We start from the raw sequence: 20,896 nt of genomic DNA, 5'->3' as shown, positions 1-20,896 counted from the left end.
CCTGAAGGAAATTATAATGCAGTTTTGCCTTTTTACCTTTTTATTTTTGGGCCTTAACTGGGCAATCTGAAAAAAAAAAAAAGGTGGAAAAAAAATTTTTTTTTGCAATGGCTTAAAATGCTTTTCCCTTCTCTTGAGAAAAAGTGGAAGCTGGGAGTGTGGCAGGAATTTGTGGCTGCTGCCAGCTCTGTTATCTCTGTTTTTAAGGAAGGATTTGCAACATCTGGGAACAATTCCTCGCCCTGCTGCTGGGAATGTGCAGTTCCCCATTGGCTGGCAGTGATGTCACTGCTTTCTCCGAGGTTTTCCCTGCTTTTTTCCTTCCCATTATCTGGCTGCCAGCAGATAATTCTTGCCCTGTTTATACATCAGCTTTTTACAGCCTCTATTTGCAATTTTAATGAACGCTGTGGTGGGGCAGAACCATTAGACAAGGGCAGCACAGGGGCTTCAGGGCTGGGAAATGAAAAAAAAAAAAAATTGCCCCGAGCTGAAGCAGGGAATAAAAATTTAAAAAAAACTAAAATCAATAAAATAAAAATAAAAATCCCCAGGAGCAGAATCTTGTGTTGAAATGAGTTGGTTTCAGGGACACTTTATATCAACCCAAGCCTTGGGCTACACCCAAAATGAACCAAAATGGTCACTTCAGCTTCTTCCACAGCTAAAAATACTATTTTTAAAAATTAAAAATTAAAATTTAAATTAATTTTAAAGCATTATTTTAACTTCTTCCACAGCTAAAAGTAAAGAGAAGCTGAGACCTTGTTTCTTCTTAGTGAAAGATGTTCATGTATATCATTAATGGATGATTTATTTAATTAAAATTGTCCAGGACTGGGATTTGGGAGAATTCCCAAGGATGGGGAATGCTGTGTTTGGAATGAGGAACTGGATCCCTCCAGGATCTTTAATTCCATTTTTCCAGTCTGGGTATTGATCCATTATCCAGGAGAGTCCATGCTAATGTCTGGGAATATTGATAACATTAATATTGACATAATATTAATATTGGCAGCTAATAACTGGGGATATTGATCATTTTAATATTGACATAATATTAATATTGAAATCCTGCCTTGTCCTGGACTGGCATTTGGGAGAATTCCCAAGCACTCCACTCTACAGAAGAATTCCTGCTGCCTGCAGGAATCCTGTGCCCATTCAGGCCACTGATATTTTCACGTGGAGTCTGAATTTTAACCTGAATTTTAACCCGAATTTAACCCGAATTTAGACCTGAATTTAATCTGAATTTAACCTGAATTTAGCCCTGATTTTAACCTGAATTTAACCCAATTTTAACCCGATTTTCTGCATCTTTGGCACGGGTCCCTGCACTCCCCATCTCCGCTTTCCCTCAGAGCCTGGGATTTTGGCAGAACACTTTGGAAAAGCCGCTGGGATTTGTGTAATTCTGTTTTTTCTCCCGTTGGCAGCTGGTCCTGGCTGAGAGCTCCCACTCGGACACGGGCTCGCAGTGCACCGAGAGCCACGCGGAGCTGCCACCGGCCCTGGAGAGGACGGGCGGCATCGGCGACTCCCGGCCCCCCTCCTTCCAGTGAGTCCCAGTTTTATCCCATTTAATTATCGATTTCTCATTCCCATCTATTCCCCACCCTCATTTCCCTTCCTGCTGCAAGCCAAGTGTTTGTTGTTGTGGTTAGAAAAATCAAATATCGAGGAATTAAAACGGGATGGGAATGAAGTTTCCCTGTCATTGTTAAATTTTTATCTGAAGTATCTCATTTTCCCAGCCCCCATCATTCCAGTAATTCCCATTTATTCATCAAATTCTCATTCCCATCTATTCCCCACCCTCATTTCCCATCTATCTCCCACCTTGGCTGCTGCAAGCCAACTGTTCGTTGTTGTGGTTATAAAGATGAAATATTGAGGAATTAAAATGGTGATAGGACTGAAAAACCCCTGGCATTGTTAGAGTGAGATATTTATCCAATATGAAATATTTATCCAAAATATCTCATTTTCCCACCCTTCATCATTCCAGTAAGCCCAAATTCCCATTGATTTATCAAATTCATTCCCATCTAATTCCCACCCTCATTTCTCTTCTGCTGCAAGCCAAGTGTTTGTTGTTGTGGTTATAAAAGTCAAATATTGAGGAATTAGAAGTGGGATGGGAATGAAATTTCCCTGTCATTGTTAGAGTTAAATATTTATCTGATATAAAATATTTATCCAAAGTATCTCAATTTCCCAGCCCCCATCATTCCAGTAATTCCCACTGATTCCAGTAATTCCCATTTATTTATCAAATTCTCATTCTCATCTATTCCCCACCCTCGTTTCCCTTCCTGCTGCAAGCCAAGTGTTTGATTTTTATAAAAATCAAATATCGAGGAATAAAAGGGGTGATATGACTGAAAAACCCCCGTCATTGTTAGAGTGAAATATTTATCCAAAATATCTCATTTTCCAGCCTGCTGTGGATGAGTTAAGTGGGGAGGAAGCCCAGAATGCTTTTTGTAGTGTGTGGCTGAAAAGTGATTAGTGTGTTCTGTAATTAGGGAGGGTGCAGAGCCAGCTGGAGCTGGAGGGGGAACTTCCACAAGCGATAATTCCTGCTCCAGCTGTGTGTGGCCAGCCTGGGAATAGCTGCTTTGATACTGTTATTTCCTCTTCCTGATCCAAGGGCTATCCTTAGGATGCCTTCATTTTCCAGGGAATTTCCAGCAGGAAAAAATTCCTCCTTCCACCAGGAGGATTTAAAGCAGAGCCTTGTGCTCCTAGGCTGTGTTTGGAAAAGGAAATTTGCTTTTTTTTTCCATTTTTTTCCATTATTTTCCTTTTTTTTTTCCATTTATTTGGGGATGGTTGTTGCCTGGAAGAGCCCTCAGTGTTGTGAATATTTAAAAAAAAAACCTTTTAGAGGGGACTAGAAATCCTGGGAAATCCTGTGAGTGCCTTGCAAGGGCTGTGCTGCCCTCCTGTGTTCTGATCTGTCCAAAAAATAAAACCAGTTTTTTATTTTTATGTGCGTCCTGGCCTAAACCTGCCTGCAACAGCTGCCAGCCCGAGCTTTGTTTTAAAAGATAATTAGCTGGTAATTAACCACAAGGTTTGTGGGTCCAATACCCTGCTGGTCCTCCTGCTTCTTCCAGAATATTCCAAATATTGCAGAGAAAATGTGGCAATGCTCCGAATTTATTGTCTTCTAATTGTCCTAAATTTTATCACTCTAATTATATTAATATTTTTATAACCATTTTATTATTATTAAACTTTGAAAATTTGAACAACCAAGTGATTGGCATTTTTCACAGAAAGATATATTGCAAATATATTGATAATTATCAATATATAGATAATATCTAACATTATGTTATATATTTATATGTATAATATCTAATAAAAAATCCCATTTTGGAGGCAGCTTTGGGTTCTCAGGAGTGGGAATTGGAGCAGGAGTCAGCAGATGGTGCTGCTGCCATGGCCAGCAGTGACCTGAGCCAGGTGTCACCTGTCCCCTTTTCCTGCTCGGTAACCCCTGGAAATCGAGGCTACTTATTTGCTTACAGTATTATTTATATTTACTTATTTATATTTACTTATAAAATTAATATATTTATGTTTATTTACTTATAACTATAATATTTATCTGCCTGTCTGCCCTGGGGTGCTCTACCCCTCAAGTGGTTTCAGGTTCACTTTTTCCCCCTGAGGTGATTTTTGAGTTCCCTTTTCACCCCTCAGGTGATTTTTGGGTTCTCTGTTCACTCCTCAGGTGGTTTTTTGGGTGTCTTTTCACCTCTCAGGTAATTTTTGGGTTTTTTTTTTACCCCTGAGGTGGTTTGTGGGTTCTTTTTTCACCCTGAGGTGATTTTTGGGTTTTCTTTTCATCCTGAGGTGTTTTTGGGGTTCTCTGTTCATCCCTCAGGTGTTTTTTAGGTTCTTTTCACCCCTCAGGTGCTTTTTAGGTTCTTTTCACCCCTCAGGTGGTTTTGGGTTATGCTTTCCCCCTGAGGTGGTCTGTGGGTTCTCTGTTCACCCCTCAGATGTTTTGTAGGTTCTCTTTCCCCCCATAAGGTGGTTTTGGGGTTCTCTTTCCCCCTGAGGTGTTTTTTACGTTCTCTGTCCCTCCTGAGGTAATTCTTGGGTTCTCTTTTCCCCCTTGAGGTGTTTTTTAGGCTCTCTTTTCCCCCTGAGGTGGTTTTGGTTTCTCTTTTCACCCCTGAGGTGGTTTTTGGGTTCTCTTTTCCCCCTGAGGTGTTTTTTAAGTTCTCTTTCCCCCCGAGGTGTTTTTTAGGTTCTTTTTCCCTCCTTCAGGTGTTTTTTACGGTTTTTTTTTGCCCCCGAGGTGTTTTTTTGTGTCCCAGCAGCCTGGGCCACCTTGCAGCGCTCCTCCTCCGAGCAGTTCCGTACCTTTTGTACCAACCTGCTCCCAGCTCCAACCTCCCTGTGTGGAAAAGGAAAAACAAAAAAGAGAATAATTGAGAATTATTCTCCCTGTGTGTTCTGTGACAGCCCCAACGCTGCCAGCAGCAGGGACGGGCTGGACAACGAGACGGGAACCGAGTCCGTGGTCAGCCACCGGCGCGAGCGGCACCGCCGCAGGAACCGCGAGGGCCACGAGGACGGTGAGTCCTTCCTCATCCTCATCCTCCTCCCTGGGGCTTTCTCTCGGGGTTCTGAAGGTCAGGGTGACCCCAAAAGATCAAAAAGAGTCTTTACTTCCCTAGCCCAGCAAAAGGAGCTTGGAGTTCTTCTGATTGTGCTTTCAAGGTTGTTTATTTCTTCTCACCTAAACATTCTTTCTCTGGCCTGCCGAGCTCTGCCTAGGAAGGAGGCCATGGCCATCTGCCCTGAGCAGGTATATATATAATTTTTGAGTATATAATCCCACATTTTATACTCAAAACTAAGTGTTTATGTTTACAATTTATTGCCAATTTGCATCGCCCATGTTAGACTGTGAATCTCTATCTTAAACCAATAGAAAAGTGTCACCATCACAACCAAGACATGGAGGACAAAACAAAGGAGAAGGAGGTCAGGACACGCCCAAGTTCCTCCAGCTTGTACCCCCTCAACCCCATTCTAAAAATCCCAAAATTCTACTTTTTCACCTTGTGTTAGTTCAAATATCACGCTACTAAAACCCTTGTGGCTTGTAATTCCTCATAAAAAATGGACAGTTTTTTTCCATGGGCTAAAATCGAAGCCATAGGTGTTTTTGGCTTCATTCCAGGGTCTGTTGACAGCCAGGGCAGCCAGAGGGATGTCCTGGGTTCCAGCACCCCCTTCCCAATCTTCCTCACCTCTCTCAGAGAAACAGCTCCTCCTCCTCCACAAAAAGAGACTTGTGGCTGCATTCCTGCCTGCTTTCAGGGACTCTTTATTATTTTTAATGGAATAATTCGATAATTGCTCTGAAAATCTTTGAAGCTCGGTGCTTTTCTGAGAAACGCTTCACGATGAAGTGGCAGAGAGATTGGTTTTGACAATATGCAGAATTTTCTGTCCATGAGAAGATGAATAGCTTGGCTGTTGATTTCTCAAGGTTTGGATCAGCTGTGGTGTTTTCTGCTGGTGTAACAGAGGCTCTGAAGATCTTTTTTTTATACTTAAATGCACCCCAAGTGCACCTGTAAAATGCAGAACTCCATCTCTTGCCTCTGGTCTGTACATCAAAGGAAGCTTGGGTTTTTCATTCATTGCCAGACAAGAATTTCCAGGCTTAATTAAGAATTAATAGGTGCCACCCATTGTGTGTAAAATGGTCCAGAACTTGGAATACTTGGGCCCAAGAAATGCCATCATAGCCTTTATTCACAGCTCCACCCAGCAAGCATTTGCCTCTAGTTATTACCTCAGAAATCAGATTTATACTGAGGGATTCTGTTCATTTAACCCTTCCAGAGTGTCACTGATGAGAAGTGAGTGGAAATCCATTACTGGGATTTCTCAGAGAGCTGTCTGTGCATGATCCTGACTGCAAATTCCTTTGGGTACTGACAGAAAGAGGCAGAATCCTCTCACAGTGTTGATTAAAAACTTGTTGCAGGAAGACTGTGAAAAGGGGAGTTGTTTTAAGCATTAAATCAGTGCCAGTGCATGTTTTGCTCTGGGTATTTATGGCATAAAAGCTGGTGTTGGTGGATGGAATTGTTTGAGCACTGGAGTTTCTGCCTGGAGTGGTCTGAAACCAACTCATGCATTTCCCTTGAGAAGGAAATGGGATAAAAATTCCTCCTTTTACCACAGGCAAGAACCTGTCACAAACATTACTGTTCCCTGAATTCAGGCCTTCTGCCTGCAGCAGGTGAGTTCTGTTAGTTTGCATACAGCAAGGAGAACTGCTTTAAAAGACATTATTTAATGTCCAGGGTGTTTCTGTGGTCATAACAATATTTCATTTAGCAATAACAACATAACAGCACCAGGAGTGTGTTGTTTTCAGTGGAAAGCAAGTCTAAAATGCACAGTTCAGCTCTGTGTCCTGAATTGTCACTTGACAACACTAAAAGAAGAGAAATATCCTAATCCTGGGAAGGATTTTAAGGCCTTTTCCTAACAATGATCACAGGATCACTCTGTCCTTGCACCTGCAAGTCTTGTCTGGGGTGGAAAATGGGGGAACAGCCCTAGGAAAAGGGGGACAGGGATGGGGAAAGGGCTGTGACACCTGGATCCAGCTATTCCAGGGCCAGCAGCTGTGTGCTGGGAAAATCCTCCTTTCCCTGCAGGAAGCAGGAAATGCAGTGTGAGTGTTTGATGTGCTCCTGCAGAGACTCGTTTGGATAATGCCCAAATTACAGCCCTGGTGCCTGGCAGAGGGGCAGGATGAGGGAACTCCTGGAGCTCTGTGTTACTCACAGCTTTGTGCCAGGGGATTTATTCCAGAGGCACAGGAACAGCTCAGCCAGCTGGACAAATTGGAAATGTTAGGTACAAAGAATCACCCACCTTGGCAAAGAGGATTTCCCTGGGTTCCCTCAAGGGAAAGGAGTTCTTGTTTTACAAGAAAACAGGAGCAGGGTGTTCCAGCTTTCATTTCAAACAGGTGAAGTGAGAAAAGGTGTGAAGGAGCCATTTGGGAGCAGAGAAGCACTGAGCTGAAACCTGAACAGGTCAAACAGGCTGAGTCCAGAGCACTGGGAATGAGAGGTTCCACAGAATGAAGGTTGGGAAAACCCCAGGGAAGAAAAGGAACACTAAAAAAAAGATTTTCTGTGCTACTCTCCATTTTAATTTACAAAAATTGCTTCCTAATTTTATTGGAAAACCTTGCCAGCTTTCAGTCTGGGCTTGAACTGCAACAAGATCCTTGCAGAGGTTTGGTTTGGTCGTTGGGGTGCTGGTGAATCCTCCAGGTGCTCCAGTGGGTGATAATGAACAGTGTGGTACCACGGGTGGGTTGTTCAGCACAGCAGCCTGCATGTTTCCCTTCATTGCTGCAGGATTACTCACCCCAGAAAAGCTGATTCTGCTGAATGGCTACTGGGCAATTCCACACACACAGTGATAAATATTGATTCCAGCTGCAGCTGGAAGGTGTGAGACACACCTGGCTGAGCTGACAGCGTTTTCACACCTCTTCCCATTTAAAATGCAGAAGGATTTGGGATTTCCTTAAGCTCTTCCACCAATTTCCCTTAAATCGTATTCCTATTTTAAAGTGCTGAATCTCCATCTGTGCTTGTATATTCTCTGATTTTAAAATAATTCCCACAAAGATGGTGGTGTGAGGAATGTAATAAAACTCCTTTTTTGGAGCTGCGTGACACTACAGATACAAACACCAAGAAAACCTCGAGGAAAACTGATCTGGGGAAAAAAAAATCAAGATGTTAGAGCTCCCCCTTTTCTCTCTTCAAACAACAAAAGTCCTCATTGCTTTGGGAGGTTGGCAAAGTCTTATTAAGTGAAAGTGGAGTGAGGATGTTAATTAGGGTGGTGGGAGGTTGTGGGGACCCCTGGCTGGGAGGAACAAAGCTCCCGTGTCACTTTGCTGAGGAGCAGTGGGAAAGGGGGCTGTGGAAGCTCTAATTAGGGAGGTAATTAAGGGACAAGAGGGGATTTTTTTGGGTGTTGAGGAATGTTTTATAGCTGCTGCTCAGTTTCTGACAAGTCTGCAGATGTCAAGTGTCGACGCTGAGGTTTCAACACCCACTTTGCTGTGGGGTGAACTTAACTCTTGTGCAGCCAGCTGAGAAATGCCTGTGCCTGGAGGACTCTTCATGTGGGCAGGCTCCAGATCCCAAATGTTTGGGAAGAGGAGCTGCTGCAGATTTCCCCTTGCTGCTGCAGTATGTGGACTGCAATTTTTGACTGCAGGAGGGCTGGAACTGGAAACCAGCTGGGATGGGAATGTTGAGCCTGATTGGGGTGGAGGGATTTGAGGCTGTTGGAGGATCCAAAGAACTCCAATCCCAAGTTATGGGATGTGCCCATAAGGCAGGAGTGGACAATCCCATTGTCCTTCCCTGTTGAAGTAGCAGGGGCTGAGCCCTGCACCCAGCAGGGTTCCAAGTCTTTATTGAGGAATCAACAACTCCTTTCCTAAAAAATGGGGAAAAGCTTTGGAAGGGGTTGGCAGGGTTTTGTTTTCCCACCTTACTGGCAGCTTGGCCCTTCTGTCTGAGCCACCCTTGATGCCTTGTGTCCCAGAACAGCGATTAGAAAGAGTTAAAGAATAAATCAGGGATTTATTAAAGGATCTCCTCATGGATCCACCTTGGGCAGCACAAGAGCCCAGCCAGGGCTGCACCCAAGATGAACCAAAATGGTCCCAAAAAATGGATGATTGGTCACAAAATGATCAGTTCTGCTCCATTTGCACCTTGGAGTTCATTGTCCCATTCCAGCTTTAGCCCAGGCAGTCCCATCCTGCTTGTTTTTCTCTCTCCAGCCCATGTTGTTTGTGCTCCTGGGCTGAGATTTGGATCATTTGTCCTTGGTGCCCAGCTGGAGCAGGAATTGTTTTGTCTCCCTGCTCTGTGAAGAGTAAAATCTTACAACCTTCTAAACCATACCATAACAATATAAACCAAACATCCCCTCATGTGAAGCTCAGAGCCACACTCTAAAGCAGCAGAGAATGTGAAAAATAGAAAAGCCAAAACCTGAGGCATCACCCTCACCCTGTTCTCTGCTGTGACAGAACCTCTCCACAGCTGCTGCTCTTCCCTCTCTGCTTCCAGGTTTGGTTTGATTTGCTCTTTGATGTGTTTTTGTCCCTCAGGCAGGACCTTGCTCTTGATAAAAGTCAGGGAGGACACATTTCACCCTCCCAGGCCATGCTTTATTCTCGGCTCTTTGAGGCACTGGAAGGTTTTTGTCACATTGAACTCTTCACCCTCTAAAGAAGGGACAAAGCAGGGCAGAAAGTCCCTGGTCATTAGGGGGGACAGGCACTGAGCCACAGCAGGGAATGATTGATTCTTCTTTAGACTGAAATTTAAAAATTTGTATATTCCCTGATTTCAAAATAATCCCCACAAAGAGAACGTGGTGGTGGCTTGAGGAACGTAAAAAACCTCTTTTTTTGGAGGTGTGGGATGCTGCAGATACAAACATCAAGAAACTCCAAATGGAAACTGAGCTGGGAAAAAAAAAAATCAGGATGTCAGAGCTCCCCTTTTCTCTCTTCAAGCAACAAAAGTCCTTGTTGCTTTGGAAATATTTTATGAGTAAATCCCTAAAAATCATGGTTTGTGAAAGTACTCAATTATGAGAATGGTTTATTGCCCCCAGACAATGCTGGCTAACATTAGAAAAGATTGGGAAAGGGAATTTTACACGTGCAGGCAAATTGCAAAAAAAACTTTATGGATTTAAATGCACACCTTAATTACACAGGAAATCTTTCTTGTGAGCTCGAGGTTACCTGGTGCTGCTTGGGAGGTAGAAATTAGATTTATTCCATGCCTTGGCTTCCTCTGTTCCAAATTCTGGAAATCTTTAATAAAAAATGAGCATTGCTTTGTCAAATTCCTCTGGTACCTCACTTGAAAAGTTACTTTAATAATTAACTTTCAATATGAATCCGGTATAATTCCTCCTGCAGGCCTTCCTCCCCTGAGCAGGTTTTATATTCTGTAAAAAAGAAAAAAAAATCCCTTAGGCTTGGGATTTGTGTGTTTGGAGAGGGTGGTTTAAAATCAAAAAGGGTTAAAACCAAATAATATTTTTAAATCTATCTTTGAAGCCTGTTATGTTGATTTCTTTGCCTTATCAAGCTCAGCCTTTCTTCTTTTAGGGAAAGGAACATTCCTGGTAAAATGGAGCACTTGGAAGTTAAGAATATTTTACTGAAAGGTGCAAGAGGAGTTTGATTTGATGAGGAAAATCCTTAATATCTTTAAAAAGAAATGAGCACTTGGAAATTAAGGATATTCTAATGAAAGGTGCAGAAGGAGTTTGCTTTGCTGAGGAAAATCCCTAAAATGAAAGTCTAAAGAAGCGTCAGTCAAAAATTCAGGATATTCTAATGAAAGGTGCAGGAGGAGTTTGATTTGCTGAGGAAAAGCCCTAAAATATCTTGGAAAAAGATGAGTCACTGCAGCTTTCAAGTAAATGGCATTTTTGGGAGGGGATTATCTGTGGGAATGTTTGTTCTGACAGCGTTCACACAGCCAGGGATTAATAAAGAAATGTTCTGAAACACCTGAATATCAGGTCCAGGTAAAAGTAGTTTTATGGGTAAAATACTAATAAAATTCATCCAGGAATCACCTGAATATCTGGTCCAGGTAAAACTGATTTTCTGGATAAAATATTAATAAAATTCATCCAGGAATGTGTTTTTTTTTTCAGGATTTCTGTGCTGCTGGGACTGTCCATGCAAAAGCACATTAAGTTAAAAAAGTTTAAAATTTCAAATATAAAAAAATAAAATAACTATGAAAATAAACAAAAAAATTAAAATACAATACTATATATATATATAATACTATATATATATATATATATAAAAATATATATACTAAAACAGTAAGAACTCCAGTAGAAATATGTAAACTTTGCCAGAAGGCTAAAGTTTGATGAGAACTTTAAAACTTTCAAAACAACTATAAAAGAAAACACTTTTAAAAATCAGGGCAGCAGTTCTCTTCTTTTTCTAGTGAGTTGCTCAGGGGCTTTTTGACTCCTGTCCAGTTGGGTGTCCTTAAATTTGAGGTGAAGCCCCCAAGGTCCTACGAGGTGTCTTTTAACCAAATTGAGGAGAGAAATTTCTGTGTTTTTGTCCTTTTTAAGGAGTCCAAGGCTACCAGGGGACACGTTCCTCCATTTGATGGGCAGATGTCACCTCCAGGCCCGTGGGCTTCCAGCTCTGCCCTGAGCTGCAGCTGAGCTGCGGGGCTGCAGGAACGGCTGCACGCAGGAAATGCAGGAGTGGGGATTGCTGGAAATGCAGGGGAGCCCCGAGGGGAGAAATGCTGATGTGTGACTGCAGCTCAGAGGCTGAATGATTTCTTTATTATAACTATGCTATAATACATTAATATACTATTTAAAGGAGATACTAAAACTACAAACCTATTTTATCTAACTCAAAACTCATGACCCTCTCTGAGATCCCAGCCCCAGGTGGGTTGGATTGGCCACCAGCTCAAACAATCCTCACCAGAACCCAACCAAGCATCACCCCAGGGAAAGAATTCTCCAAACACATTCCACAGGGGAAAACAAGGAGCAGAAATAGAAATTGTGTTCTCTATTTTCCCTGTCTACTCCCCTATGAAAAAATTCTGAGAGAGAGAAGAACGTGCCTGCCACAAAGAGAGAAATTTCTATTTTTTTTTCCTTTTTAAGGAGACAGAGTGTCACTGTTCCATCAGCAGGCTGTGACACTGCCTTGGTTGTGCTTTTGCAGCCCCCAGGATCAATGGGCACCCCAAGCTGGAGCGGCACCGGGAGCACCCCCCAGGCTACGACAGCTCCTCCACCGTGCTGAGCAGCGAGCTGGAGTCCAGCAGCTTCATCGACTCCGAGGATGAGGAGCACACCAGCAGGTACAGCCACAGCTCCTGGGCTCCTCTCAACCATCTTCTCTCTTTTTTTTCCTTCCTCTTTTTTTGGGTGTTTTTTATTCTTTTTTGGGGTTTTTTTCTATTTCTTTTGTGATTTTGATGCCTTGTGAAAGCTGCCCTAGGACAGAGGCTGGACAGAGTTAAAGAATAAATCAGGGATTTATTAAAGGATCTCCTCCATGGATCCACCTCGGGCAGCACAAGAGCCCAGCCAGGGCTGCACCCAAGTTGAACTAAAATGATCCCAAAAAATGGATGATTGGTCACAAAATGATCAGTTCTGCTCCATTGGCACCTTGGAGTTCATTGTCCCATTCCAGCTGTAGCCCAGGCAGTCCCATCCTGCTTGTTTTTCTCTCTCCAGCCCACGGTGTTTGTGCTCCTGGGTTGAGATTTGGATCATTTGTCCTTGGTGCCCAGCTGGAGCAGGAATTGTTTTGTCTCTGCTCTGTGCAGAGCTCAGCATCCCCTCATGGGAAGCTCAGAGCCACACACTAAAGCAGCTCAGAATGTGAAAAACAGAAAAGTTAAACCTGAGGCATCAGCACAGAATGTGAAAAATACAAAAACCAAAACATGAGGCATCAATCTGAGCACAGGTCACTCATCAGTGATATCGTTGTGTGGAATCACTGCTCAGTTTTTGGGTCCAGGCTCTGAAACCAATATATAAATCTATAAGTTATATGGATTTTTTAATGTTTTTCTTTAACAAGTCTTGAACTCTATTATTGAGCCCAAACCACTCCTGCAGTTGAAAGCAAAGCTCTGCTCCTCTCCTTTTCATAGCAAGAATGGCCACATTTCCAGATCAAAGCACTCTGCCTACCTATTTATAAAGCAATGGTGTGAATATTAAAACAAAATACTGTCAGCACAGATTCCTAATAAACGTGCACTTCACTGGAGCTCAATTATAAAGGAATTCCTGGCTAATTGCATAGTCTGAGACCTATGAGCAGTTCAGGAATTCATCAAAGTTAATGCTGCTGCAAAGGCAGCCTGGGCTGCCACGTATTTGTGGCTTCTTCATTATTTCTTTTTGTGTAGGCAGGGTGTGTGAATTATTCCCTGCTTGAAAAATACCTCTCATTTCAAGACATCTTTGTTATAGCTAAAGATATTTTTGTTTTTCTTTAAGAAGTCTTTAAGCCAATACATTTTGTGGCTTCAAAATACTGATTTTCATGGAGGTAAAACCAATCTGAAGTATTTTCCTTCCTTTTCCTGGCCACATTTCTCTGGAATATTCTTCCTTTTCCTGGCCACTGGCTCTAGAGCTGTTCTTCATCCCAGTGGGCTCTGAAAATCCATTATGGATTTGCCAGAGAACATCAGGGTGAGAGATCTCTGGTGGGTCACAGGGAGGGATCTGCAGCTCAAAAAGGCAGAACATGGTAATTTTAATAAAACCATGGCATTTTTAATAAAAACAGCAAAAAGCAACTGCTCCTGGAGATCCTGAACCCAGTGCTGTGTTTAAAACATGATCAGCTTATGGATCCTGGTGGATCTGTTGGGTCTTGCAGTTGGTCAGGTTTTAAAGACCTCACAGTTCTGATTAAAGGCTGAGAGTTTCCAAAGGGTAACTAAAATTCACATTGGAAATTTAGTCCTGAATTGATTTCAAGAAGTTATTTTGCAGTCCTAGTGAAGTGCAAGGTGTCCCTGCACATGGCAGGGGTTGGAATAAACTGAGATTAAGGTCCCTTCCAACCCAAACCACTCCATGATGAGATATAAAAAAATCACTTTTCTGGGTATTTACCTGCATGGAGGGCTGGTCCCTAACCCTTAATGCGATATAAAAAATTACGAGATATTAAAAAATCACTTTTCTGGGTATTTACCTGCATGGAGGGTTGGTTCTTAACCCTGAATGCACCTTGAGCCTTCCCAAAGCCTTCAGGGCTTTGAGCTCTACCCCAAAAACTCGAGTCAACAGCAACAACAGATTTGTGTTTCTTGCAAATAAATGAATAATTGGGGCAGGATTAGCTCAGGGTGGCCACTGAGCCACGTCAGAGCAGAGGCAGCAAATCTTTCTGTATGAATAAAATAATACCAAAACTTCCTGAGTCTGACCTGAGCAAGAAGGAAAGAAATTCTTGGAAGCTGCTGCTGCTGCCTTTCCCTCGGGAGATTGGGCAGGAGTTTTTGGCAGAGGGAAGAGCTGCCAGGCCAGCTCGTCAGGAAGAACCACTGGAAGGAATGCTCCAAGGTATGCTGCTGTGTTCCAGGAATGAGGTTCTCAGGCACGGGAGGCTTTGTGCTGGCAGGGAGAAGTTTTCTGTAGAGGCAAATCAGGCAAAGAGCAAATGGAGAAGGTTCCAGAGCTGCTGGAGGCACCAGCCTGGGGACAGAGGGGTCTGAGGGGTGAGTTTGGGTCCTGAGGGACTCATCTGCTGGGGACAGAGGGGTCAGTTTGGTCCCTGATGGACACAGCAGTGTGGGGACAGAGGGGTCTGAGGGGTCAGTTTGGTCCCTGAGGGACACATCAGTGTGGGGACAGAGGGGTCTGAGGGGTCAGTTTGGGTCTTGAGGGACACATCAGTGTGGGGACAGAGGGGTCTGAGGGGTGAGTTTGGTCCTTGATGGACACATCCCCTGGGGACAGAGGGGTCTGAGGGGTCAGTTTGGTCCCTGATGGACACATCAGTGTGGGGACAGAGGGGTCTGAGGGGTCAGTTTGGGTCCTGAGGGACACATCAGTGTGGGGACAGAGGGGTCTGAGGGGTCAGTTTGGTCCCTGATGGACACATCCCCTGAGGACAGAGGGGTCTGAGGGGTCAGTTTGGTCCCTGATGGACACATCCCTGGGGACAGAGGTGACTTTGGTTCCTGGCAGCTGGTGGGTTTGGTGCAGGAGCTGCTTTGGGAGGAAGGCCATGCAGGGAGGAGGCACGGAGGTAGGAAATCGGAGGGAAAGGATCTTCTGTCCTGGAAAGGAGGAGGTTGTGAGGCTCAGGATGCTTTTCTGGCTCGGTTTGGTTTTATTTGAACTCAGAGCAATGGGACAGAGCTGGGTAGTTCCCAGCCCAAGGAAGTTCTGTTGCATTCAGTTAAAGAATAATGTCATGTTTTGCTGAATTAACCTATTCACAGACATTCCAGGACAGTGCAGAGTGACAGTGGGAGCACAATAATTAATTTACTTTTTTTTTTTCGAGGTGTTTGACAATTTTTTTACAAAGCTACTGTTTCTGTTGTTTGCAGATAGGATTTTGAACACAGGTTGATGTAGGCAACTTCACCGTAAAAACTTTTTTTCCTGTCTTCTCTAAAGTAAAGGTTTAACAAAGCTGACATCTGTAGCTGTAGGATTATTGTCAGCAATTGCTGCTCTCAGTTTAATGCAACTAAAATAATTCACTGCAAAAATTTGTTTATTTATCATTTAAGAAATTACCATAATTTCTTTTCAAGCCGTGTGGGTAAGCTTGTTTTAACAAATGTTGCCTTTTTTTCCCCCTGTCCTTGGGAATTGTAGAATAGATAAAATAATAATTATTATTATTATTACAGTATTTTTAAAATCTCTCCTGTGGTATTTCTGGGCATTTGTGTTAGAAGTGCAATCAGGGTTTTGAACAGTAGCTGGTGCAGGAAATTAATTGGTAGTGATAATTCCAGATTTGTTTTTCATCTTTATTTGTCTCAAAAGCTCAAATTTACCATCTTGTCTTTCTCATCAGATTGTAATAATAACAACTTTCACCCAATATTTCTGGAGATGCTTCAGAGAGCAAAATATTCCTCATTAGAGTAGGTTTGAGCTGCTTTTTAGCATCCAGATGCTCCCAGAATATTAAGGATTCAGCCAGGATGCATTAAGGCTCTGGATTGAGCAGAAAGTACAAGGAGAGATGATGAAATGTGCCACAGCTCCATGAAAATAGGTGTAAAAATGTTCCTGCAGAGCCTTCTGATCATCAGGTTTTTTGAGAGGCTGGTTTAGCTCTGTTTTTTCCCTGAAATCTTTTGTGTCCCCTTGAACTAAACCTGAGCTGGGGCTTTTCAAGGAGCTGCTTCTCATCCTTCCATCCCAATACCCAGCAGAATGGCAAAAATACAACAGGAACAACTTCACTACTTCACTTCTCACATGTTATCACCTGCTAGCAGAGGCTCCGAGATTTGCCAAGAAAGTCTGATTTTGCTGGTTTAATTTGGGAGAAAAATGCACTTTTAGAGAGCAGGCAGCTTCACTGCAGTGAGCCTTGGCTTTCCTCAGATTCTCCCCAACTGGGAAGTTTTAGCTGAATCCTCTGGTGAGGGAAAAGGAGGAGAAGAAAATGGGAGAGGAATCAAGAAGGGGGAGAATATTGACAGCGAAATAAAAGTGGAGGTTTTTGTGTAAATCTTTGGTGGATATTGAACAAGCCCAGTTTTGGGAGCCCTGGGTTTGACACCTCCTTATTTTTCCTGTGTGAGCTGTTCCACCCACCAGGGGTTATCACATTTTGGATCTTTTTTTTTTTTTTTTTGTAAAATCCCACTTCTTGGCTCTTCAGTTCCCCTGGCTGGGAGGGGAAGGAGGAGTGTGTGAGGTTAACATGCCTGAAATAGTTGTGTGAACTCAAGGGAATGGCAGGGGATTCACACCCTCTGAGCAGCTCCAGCACCTCCAGGGCTGATTCTTGATCAAAATATTCCAGGCCAGAGGGGTTTCCTGTGGGCAATTCCTTTTTGGAATTGCTGGAATCAAGTTTTTGAGGTGTTCTCACATTCCTGCATGTGGCTGGAGCGTGGAAGGCAGGGATGTGGAAATTGGGGGGAAAGCCTGGCACTGGTTGTTCTGTGTTGTATAAGGCTGGATTTTTAATATTGGTTAATGATGGAGCATTGCTTTGTCTATTTTTTTTTTCCCTATTCTTACATGTTAAATAGAAGAGAGATGTTTCTCTGGTGTTACAGTGGTATCTTAATAATCTGGGCTTTGTTCCAGGCTCCTGAAATTAATTTGGGCAAATCCATTTCTGTCTCATTCTACTCTCTGTAAAGTGAGGATGATTAATGCTCCAAACTCTTTAAAGACCTTAAAGATTTATATGTAAAATGTGGCACTACAAGTTTGGAAAAAACAGCAAAATGAAACTTAACAGAATATATGAAGGTAAATCATATTCACTGTCCCCCATTACCAATTTCTATTTGATTTCTTTACATTTAAGCCTTTAATTCTTGATAACAGTGGAAGAAAATACAGCACCATGACATGACTCACAAAAATGATCATTAAGAGTTGCACTCAGACCTGCTCCCAGAAGAAAACAACTGCTAAATTAAATAATAATTAAATGATTAATCTGATCCCTGCTGTCGTTGAGCTGGAATCCTCTCCTGAGCGGTCTGTGTGATTTCCCCTCTGCTGCTGCTGCAGGAATCATCTCTTCCTGGCAGGAGGAGCAGGTGGCTGAGCCTCCCAGGGGTGACATTTGCTGTCCTTGCCCTCAGGTTGAGCAGCTCCACGGAGCAGAGCACCTCGTCCCGGCTCATCCGCAAGCACAAGCGCCGGAGGAGGAAACAGAGGATGCGGCAGATCGACAGGGTAAGGTCGGCACCAGCATCACCCAGGGAGGTGAGCTGGGATTTCTGAGGGGAGCTGAAGGGATCCAGGACAGGTCTGTGCCTGTTGAATTCACTGAGAGGCTCCTTGTGGCTCCAGGCTGGGCTAAATCTCTGCATTTGAAGTTCTGCGGCTCCAAAGTGAAGTTTTCACCTCTCCCTGTCTCCTTTCACTGTTCAGTGATCCCGTTTTTTGTCTTTTCCAAGACGAAGCTCTGGAGGAGAAGCTCCATGATGATGTGGGAAGGGGTGTGAGATACCCTGAGACCTGTATTCTGCTGGGAGGAGAAGCCCAAGTTCGTAGGAAATCCCAAATCTTTGCCTTTGCCCTTTCCCATGCCAGCCCTTGGCAGCAGGATGAGGGTGACCCCATGGACAGACTCCTGAAGTTCCTGTGTTGTTCTCCCATAAATCTCAGTCTCCACACACTAAAGAACGACCTCACACACATTTATCACAGGATAGTGCTTTAGGAGGTCTTTGATACGCACCTTTGGATTTAATTTTGGAGGCAGGGCAGTTTCTCTCCTCTCCAGCTTCCTGCTGGATCATCTGCTGTTCACTCCTCCCTTTAGGGAGGAGCTGTGGGCAGTAATTCACACTCCACTGGGCACTTCAGGATCCAAATGTTTGCCTGTCAGTCACAGCCAGGAAGCAGAAATAATTCCAGGGGAAGTTCAGTTGAGAAACCTCAGTATAGGAACATGCTCTGGGTGCTTTTTATCAGACCTTTGGAGAAAGTGCAGACTCTGCTCAGATTTCTTTCCTTAAAAGTTTCTAAATGAAGCATAATTTTGAGGAAGCCTCAATAATTTCCAGCTGGCTTTCAATTGGAAACCTGTTAATCAATTCCTGATGAGTTAATCCTCAGCAGTTCTTACTCTGAGCCATTTAAAACCTTGAGACTTTTTCTTGTGTTTTGCAGTCGTCCTCGTTCAGCAGCATCACTGACTCCACCATGTCCCTAAACATCATCACTGTCACACTCAACATGGGTAAGAGGACCAGCCACGTTTTTTATGATGCATTTTAGTTGGTAGAGATGTATTTTGTATTTATCTGCATTCCTAATCCAGAACTGGGCCATTTTCACCAGCAGATCAGTGTTCCTTCCAGGGAAGGAGCTGGAACTGCAGGATGTGGAGTTAATGGTGAGGGATTGGGGTAGAAGGGCACTGGAGGTTTGCATTTCTGCTGCTCGTGTGTTTCATTTGTCAGCCAGGCAGAAATGTGCAGGGCTGCCAGCAAATTCAGCACTTTTCAGCAGCACCAAACCCTTCCTGCCTCTCTGACTTGTGGAACAAACATTGCTCAATGTGATCAGTGCTAATTTCCAGGTGTGGACAAGTCTTTTCAGTGCTCTTCCTCTTGCTGGGTTTTTTTTTAAAGTAACACCGTCTTGGATGAAAAAAATCCTGTATTTAGCAGCCTTTCCCTGGAGGTGCCAGACAAATATTCACCATTAGAGCAGCCTGAGATCATTGCAAGTCAAACCTTGCCTCGCTGAGCTGTTGAGATGTTTCAAAGCTGAAACAGCCTCGCTCTTTGCTATCATTCCAATCACTTTGCCTGTTTTTTTTTCCCTTCCCCACCCCCCATTTTGTGTCCATCTAGAAAAGTACAACTTCCTGGGAATCAGCATTGTGGGGCAGAGCAATGACCGGGGTGATGGTGGCATCTACATCGGCTCCATCATGAAAGGAGGGGCGGTGGCAGCGGACGGGCGCATCGAGCCAGGGGACATGCTGCTGCAGGTGGGTCCCTGTCCCCAAATCCTGCTGCTCTGCTCTGCCATCCCACCACCCCCACGGGCTGTGGGAACCAAGGAGCAGGATTTACTCATCTCCAGGGAAATGTGGCCCAAAGATCCCTGAAATTGGTGATTCTTCGTGTGGTGGTCTGAGAAATGACATCTCAAAGGAATGGAAGCAGCCAGCAGGCAGATAAATTGGGGGATTTAATGATGTAATTAAAACACCTTTAACTTTCCTGCTGCAAAGGCTGACCTCTGCTCTCTGCACTGTTCCAGGTGAATGATGTCAATTTTGAGAACATGAGCAATGACGATGCCGTTCGGGTTTTACGGGAAATCGTCTCCAAACCAGGGTGAGCACACATCACAAAACCTCTTCTTATTTATCCTCCATTTATCTTCTTCCATTTATCCTCCATGTGCAGTTGTTGGAGTAGGGAAAACCTCAGAGAAATCAACATTCTGTTATCCATCAGCATGACTGATCTCAGCTGTGAACTCCTCAGTGTAAATGAGGAATAGGTGAGGTTGGTTCTAGCCAAAACCAACAGGAATTGAAGAGTTGCCTGCTTTCAGCAGGGCTGTTTGCTTATGTGATGAGCATTTTAATATCTCAAGAGCTGATCATCCAACACATTTCATCTCCAGTGCTCATCATCTGTGCAAAGCCAGGAACTTCCTGATGTGCTTCATACTGAAAATATTATAAAGCTTCTCAAAACCATTCTCAGAATGTACTTGACAACTGCTGGATAGGAATAAATTTGTTTCAAATCGTTCTTCTAGTATTTTCAGCTCTGTAGGAAAGTTAAGAGTCATCCTTACCTGTTTTCTTTCTTCCTAGACCTATCAGCCTAACAGTAGCCAAATGCTGGGACCCTACTCCCAGGAGTTATTTCACCATCCCCAGGGGTGAGTACACATTTGGGTTCTTTGCTGGGTTCCTGGGAAGCCCCAAAAGTCTGGAATATTTTCACTTATTTTGGCATCTAACAGATTCTACCCATTCAATTCTTTTATTTGTTTACTTTTGTATTGGGAGCCTGGGGTTCTGCTGCCCATTGAATTCCTGGGAGTTTTTCTCTTGGTTCACATCTTTGGATCAAGCTCCTGACGTTTTGGGAGGTGATCTTAACTGTTCAATACATAAAAGGTTTGGAAATAATTATGCCAAGTGTTAAAAATCTTCATTTTCTCACAGTGAACTTTTAGAGACAACTGAGTGTTTTGAAGATGTGAGGGAAGCAGCAGTGATACACATAAAAAATTGAAAATGATCTTGTTTCCAGTAGCAGTAAAAGATCTGTACTCATGTGACAAACACAGCTGCCTCCTGCTGGTGAGGGCTGTGCTGGTGGAACTGGAGCCAGTTTGTTCCCAGTCCACAGAAGAGGAGAGTGGCACTGAAGATGAGGGTGGAATAAATGCAAGATTGGTGCAGACTGGGGGAGCCCCCTTGAAATCCTTAGGAAAACCAGAAAAACAACAAGAGAACAAGAGAAAACTGCTCAAATCTTCCAAAATCTTGATATTTTCTGCAAGTTTGATTCCATTTTCTGTGCCTTTTGTCTGGGGC

The 20,896-nt window shown here is 43.5% G+C and overlaps 1 protein-coding gene across 4 annotated transcripts in view; it reads left to right on the top strand.

Annotated features, from left to right (window-relative positions):
• DVL1 (dishevelled segment polarity protein 1) overlaps positions 1 to 20,896 on the top strand; it is a 52,010-nt gene that overhangs the window by 18,342 nt on the left and 12,772 nt on the right. For all 4 annotated transcript variants that reach the window (XM_030289520.4, XM_030289518.4, XM_030289521.4 and 1 more), the window contains exons 3-10: positions 1,440 to 1,561; positions 4,489 to 4,601; positions 11,843 to 11,981; positions 17,457 to 17,550; positions 18,493 to 18,562; positions 19,182 to 19,321; positions 19,597 to 19,673; positions 20,165 to 20,232. In XM_030289520.4, coding sequence (XP_030145380.1) covers positions 1,440 to 1,561; positions 4,489 to 4,601; positions 11,843 to 11,981; positions 17,457 to 17,550; positions 18,493 to 18,562; positions 19,182 to 19,321; positions 19,597 to 19,673; positions 20,165 to 20,232 — 823 coding nt within the window. The remainder of the gene's footprint in view (positions 1 to 1,439; positions 1,562 to 4,488; positions 4,602 to 11,842; positions 11,982 to 17,456; positions 17,551 to 18,492; positions 18,563 to 19,181; positions 19,322 to 19,596; positions 19,674 to 20,164; positions 20,233 to 20,896) is intronic.

The sequence above is a fragment of the Taeniopygia guttata genome, chromosome 21 (assembly GCF_048771995.1).
Source record: "Taeniopygia guttata chromosome 21, bTaeGut7.mat, whole genome shotgun sequence".
NCBI classification, from domain to species: domain Eukaryota; kingdom Metazoa; phylum Chordata; class Aves; order Passeriformes; family Estrildidae; genus Taeniopygia; species Taeniopygia guttata.
This window is presented reverse-complemented; position numbering and strand designations above follow the sequence as displayed.